General features: G+C 37.2%; 1 protein-coding gene across 1 annotated transcript; it reads left to right on the forward strand.

Moving 5' to 3' along the window:
• The first annotated feature begins 1,157 nt into the window (after positions 1-1,157).
• On the forward strand, positions 1,158-2,240 carry LOC120087887. The gene is made up of 2 exons (XM_039044891.1): positions 1,158-1,589; positions 1,707-2,240. Exons 1-2 carry the CDS (start codon positions 1,294-1,296, stop codon positions 1,807-1,809), a joined length of 399 nt encoding a protein of 132 aa, XP_038900819.1. The 5' UTR covers positions 1,158-1,293; the 3' UTR covers positions 1,810-2,240.
• The last annotated feature ends 327 nt before the right edge of the window (positions 2,241-2,567 follow it).

Here is a 2,567-nt window from a genome sequence, read left to right on the forward strand (position 1 = left end):
CTTGAGTTTAATGAATATTGTTTATGACAACACGTGATCTCTACCTATTTCTACATTGTTGGGATATCATCTACTAGATACCAACTCTTGTTACTTTTTTTCCTCATATAATCCTACTCAAAATGGTTCATACTAATAGAGATTTTCGTTTCTCTTGCGCTCCTAGTTTATCAATGTATTGAAATTTACCTTTATATATAACCCCTAACAACAAATTCTCGATTCACTATACACTTATCGTTTTACATGGACTATACTGAAATTATAAAGGCAAAACCATAGCATAGACAAAGCTAAAGGTAATATATAGCGTGAGAAAGTGTAGTATAGTGTTAACAAAAAGCAGGTAAGTGCCAAAATGAGTATAACTCGATCGACATTAAACTTGTATCATCGACCTCTAGATTCGTGGCTAGAGATGTCCACGAGGCGAGGCGGGGACGGGGAAGGCCTCCTCTATTCCATTCCCGCCATCATTTTTTCTAACAAAATTTGTATTTCAATTAAATATATATTTTTTAACAATTCTTTAAATATATCAAATATAACTTTCATTTAAATAAAATATTATCAATTTTGATAATAAAAACAATAATGCACATTCAATTTAAAAATATATAATTAAAATGCTAAATTCTCATAATTTGTATAAATTAAAATTCAACAATTAGAAATATTGTCTTAAATATCACAACATCTAAGGAATTAAAGTAATAAAGTATTAAACTTAAATAATTAAAACCTTCATAATGATCATAACAAAATCTACAATATATATATATATTCCCCATCCTCGGCCCTGAATTGCAAACGAAAAAAAAAAATTCTCCACTCCCTCCCCTATTCCCCGCTTTGTTCGGGACGGGTCCCTGCAGGATCCCAACCTCATGAGTTTTCTGGACATCTCTATTTGTGGTCTGATTCATTTATCCTATCTATTGCAAAAGAAAAAAGTGAGTATATATAATTCTTCATCCAACAAATCACATAATGCACTCATTTTTGTAATGTCCACATCTCACCACACTGTTAGATGATATGGTATTAAATTTATTTCCACGAGTGTAAACTTTTAGATTAACTAGTCATTTAAGATGGTATCCGACCATAATCTCAACTCAAGTTTTTGGTTGAATCAAAGTTTTGTGACACATAAATAAAAAATAAAATAAATAAATATAGTTTGCAGATTAGATAATTAGATGGAGGAGAAGAAAATGTGTCGCTCCACTATTTTTCTAACCACAATATCCGCTCCTTGAATCGAAACATTGGTGATAAGATACGACTCCAATGGCTGCTTCTCTTTCTCCTGCCACAGCAATTTCACGCCCAAGCATTACAATCCTCAGTTCGATATCTTCCCTCAACGTCTCAAGCAGCTTAAGCAATCGGTCACAACCGCGAAGGCTCGTGAAGTGCGAATCAAGTGCGTCGGCAGCAGACCAGACGCCGCCGGAAAATAGTCGAAAACTCGAGATCGGCTCCCCCGTTATCGTAATCGAGGCTCCCAAAATGATAAAGACCGCAGCTTCAGTTCCATGCCTCAGGGTCAATTCCGGCATAATCAACCCCGGCGACGTTGGCAGGTGAGTGGCCGATCGCCATTCGTCCTCTGTCTTTGGCATTTCATCGAATACATCATGTGCGTCGTTTTGTAATTGATTCCTGCCTGTTGCGTTGCTTTAACGTGTGTGATTGAACAGAATCGTGTCGAGAAAACCTAAGGACGTGTGGGCCGTGCGGCTTAAAGTCGGGACTTACCTCATAGATGGAAAGTATTTTAGACCATTAAAGCTTGATCAATAGCTTGATCCAGCCGCAGGCTTCAATTTGAAGGTTCCGAGCTTCCAAATTCACCTTTCATGGCTACATGTGAATTGCAATGGCGAATCCGTTGGAATGCGGAGTGTGTTTGAATCCGTTTAGAAAATCATTCCGTTCAATGGATGGAGCTTGTTGTACAGATCACCGCCCATATTTCTATCTTGATGGAGCAGAAATGCAACTTAGCCATGGATTTAGGAGCCTCCTGGGCATAATTTATTCGTTGCGAATAAAGTTTAGATTTTGTACAATATTTTATTGCAAATTTGCTATGCATATTCTTGGAATTCACGATGAGACTCAACCGTTGAACCCTTTGGATAGTTTTTAGTTTTTTCAAGGCCCGTTTTTGTTGGTGAAAATTATGTAAAAGAAAAAAAAAAAGATGATTTTTGAGAATCTTTCTTGGTTAAGTTTGGGGATGCACTCTCATTTTTATATTCCCAAGTTGGACCTTTGGATTTGGCTTAAGGGATATCCATGTTTTAGAGGGAGTGAAGAGAAATATGGGTATCCATATAGCAGTCATGCACTCTCCTTTTTATATTCCATTTATAAAAAATTCTCTAATAAAGTTGGTCTTCAACCGTTGTCGCATCGCTCTTGTAGTTCCGTGTTGCCTACGTCGTTCCGCGCACTGGCCACACTTCCCTCTCCGGCAGTTAGGTTTCGAGCCTTATAAAAGGTGCAACCGTTCAAGCATTTCACATCAGATCATTTTTCATTTTCTCAATCCCGCT

The sequence above is a fragment of the Benincasa hispida genome, chromosome 10 (genome assembly GCF_009727055.1).
Source record: "Benincasa hispida cultivar B227 chromosome 10, ASM972705v1, whole genome shotgun sequence".
NCBI lineage: Eukaryota > Viridiplantae > Streptophyta > Magnoliopsida > Cucurbitales > Cucurbitaceae > Benincasa > Benincasa hispida.

Coding starts and splice junctions, on each gene's coding strand:
- LOC120087887 (XM_039044891.1), top strand. CDS start 1,294: ATGGCTGCTTCTCTTTCTCCTGCCACAGCAATTTCACGCCCAAGCATT. Junction 1,590..1,706: donor AACCCCGGCGACGTTGGCAG/GTGAGTGGCCGA, acceptor GTGATTGAACAG/AATCGTGTCGAGAAAACCTA.